The following is a 2,554-nucleotide window of genomic DNA, read 5'->3' as shown; positions in this document are numbered from 1 at the left end:
ACTGAGTGGAAAACACAATACCAAAAGCGAATAATCAGAAAAGTGCGAGTGTGAATCGCCCTATGTGACTCCAGTATAAAAACAATTACGTACCTAAATAACACTAATTCCTTTCGCTTAGTTCTCTGGTGCAAGGTTTTGTATTGGACATCACTTTGGTGACTTGTGTGTTCTAAGCTACTTCAGTCATCCAAGCGGGGAGAAGCCAAGTGCAGTTAAATGAGTAAACCGAAACACCCGATGTTTTCGGCCAATGGTTACATCATTGAGAGGTGAACACTAAGGTTAAAATGAAGACTGAAAAATCCATGGTATAAACGATTTTCCATCCTGGGTCTTTTCTAATTGCAGGCGCGCACTTTACCGCTAGACCAGCAGGCCCAATATTTGTCTGTAGTTTTTTTGGATTACGTTTGCGAGTATGAGAACGTTTGACATACCAAGCTGTATCTTTCGAGAGGAGTAACTTAGGAGCTTACATTTATTAACACAGCCACGGGACCGTAGACCCTAGCAAGTGGCACAAATTTCTACTTCATATCCTTACATGCCCTGAGAACAAGAGGTCTTACCAGATGGAAAGACAGGGAGATGGATAACAGATGGTAAAGAAATTGTATCTTTCCGTGCCAAGTCACTACAAATCAACAATTTTTGGATTTATCCCTTTACTTGTACTTTATTACTTTATGTATCTTCACACACTGCTAAATTCCAAACTTTTGTGGTAGTTCTGTGACGCTCCTGCATGACTGTGGACTGAACATACCAAACGATACAAGAAGCTTATAAAAGAGAACTGTGGTCGCTTTGGAATAAAAAACATGTTCAAATGTGTGTGAAATCTTATGGGACTTAACTGCTAAGGTCATCAGTCCCTAAGCAATCACTGTGCCAAGAAACATTAAACAAGGCCGATAGTGAAAAATTTAGAGCATCATAAAATAACCTCACTAGCTACTACTTCGTAAATTTTGCGTGACTATCTGGAATCGATAACTTGTCGCATTTTCGCTCCTACTTCTAAAAAACGAACGCTACCTTCTTGATCAAAAGAGTGTAACTTTCCGTCTTTTCATGTATACCTAATACAGAAAACTAGGAAAACTACATTAGTTTAAGACAGACCTGATTACTCAGTAGAAGTTGTGAAGAGAACACCCTTTTATTTTGTTCTTCGCGTTGCTACCGTTGTCTCTCATACTAATTTATCCTAGGGACATACACACACACCCATGCCCGAGGGAGGACTCGAACCTCCGCCGAGACCAGCCGCACAGTCGCTTTGGAGAGTTGCAGACAATGTACAACTGGTATCAGCCTGAGGCGACATAGTCGACTACTGTGGGTGACAAATTTATAGTCCTGCAAGCTTACATTACGGCTCCTAATAGCAATTTTCAGTGGCAAAAGGGAAAGGTGCGACAAAAAAAAAGCGAATATATTCCTTAATTCAGAAACTTTATTTCTGAATCATCAGAGAACAGTACAGCTTCGTAGTTTTAAAACTCTCAAAAACACAAAAAAGTTTTTAGTATTAAGTTAAAACTACCAAGTGTCAAATTGCGTCAGAAGAACATAATTGGGTTTACAGGACAAACAGACCTACATTCCGAGTTCGGTTTCAGAATGAGCGCGTCCAACACGAGGTCCAAACCACATCCCTTGATCCGGATGGCTGCATCCAACACGAGGTTCAAACCATATCCCTGGCTCTGGATGGCTGCGTCCAACTCTTGGTACAAACCACGTCTCTGGTTCTGGATAGCTACGTCCGACACGAGGTCCAAACCACATCCCTTGATCTGGATAGCTGCGTCCAACACGAGGTCCAAACCACGTCCCTGGTTCTGGATGGCTGCGTCCATCACGAGGGCCAAACCAGGTTCCTGGTTCTGGATGGCTGCGTCCAACACGAGGTCCAAACCACGTCCCTGGTTCTGGATGGCTGCGTCCATCACGAGGTCCAAACCAGGTTCCTGGTTCTGGATGGCTGCGTCCAACACGAGGTCCAAACCACATCCCTTGATCTGGATAACTGCGTCCAACACGAGGTCCAAACCACATCCCTTGATGTGTATAGCTGCGTCCCACACGAGGTCCGAACCACATCCCTGATTCTGGAAGGCTGCGTCCTAGGCGAGGTTCAAACCACACTCCAGGTCTGGTAGGACTACGATTAGCACGCGATCCCACCGTGCACCTTTGCAACACATCGAGGCGAGGCGTTTCTGTTGGGTTTTTACTGTGTAAAATATTTTCAGAGTGTATGTGTGTTTGAGAATCATGGATGCCACCGTTACCCTTGTTTGAATCGGTTAGTACCTCTGAACTTCCGACACACAACAGCAAAGCCGCTGAAGTCAACAGAGCTACAACTAAGACGTCCATGCTGCTCTCCATCCTTGGAGCTCTGTTGCCACAGTCGAAGGGAATGGGCCTTTTATAGCAGACAGGCTGCCAGTATCTTCTCTACAGGTGGTCACGATATTGTCACTCCAGTAGCATTACATTCTGTTCACGTTCGTGTGGTATTTGTCCTTGTCAGCTGGCA

General features: G+C 44.4%; 1 protein-coding gene across 1 annotated transcript; it reads right to left on the bottom strand.

Moving 5' to 3' along the window:
- Positions 1-1,605: 1,605 nt before the first annotated feature.
- Positions 1,606-2,112, bottom strand: LOC124613327. The gene has a single exon (XM_047142024.1). The coding sequence runs from the start codon at positions 2,110-2,112 to the stop codon at positions 1,606-1,608; it is 507 nt and encodes a 168-aa protein (XP_046997980.1).
- Between the last annotated feature and the right edge of the window lie 442 nt (positions 2,113-2,554).

Source organism: Schistocerca americana, chromosome 4 (genome assembly GCF_021461395.2).
Source record: "Schistocerca americana isolate TAMUIC-IGC-003095 chromosome 4, iqSchAmer2.1, whole genome shotgun sequence".
Classification (NCBI taxonomy): domain Eukaryota; kingdom Metazoa; phylum Arthropoda; class Insecta; order Orthoptera; family Acrididae; genus Schistocerca; species Schistocerca americana.
Note: the sequence above shows the minus strand (reverse complement) of the source record. Positions and strands in the feature narration are given on the sequence as shown.

Excerpts from the sequence above, each read along its gene's own strand:
- LOC124613327 (XM_047142024.1), bottom strand. The coding sequence starts at position 2,112 with ATGTGGTTCGGACCTCGTGTGGGACGCAGCTATACACATCAAGGGATG.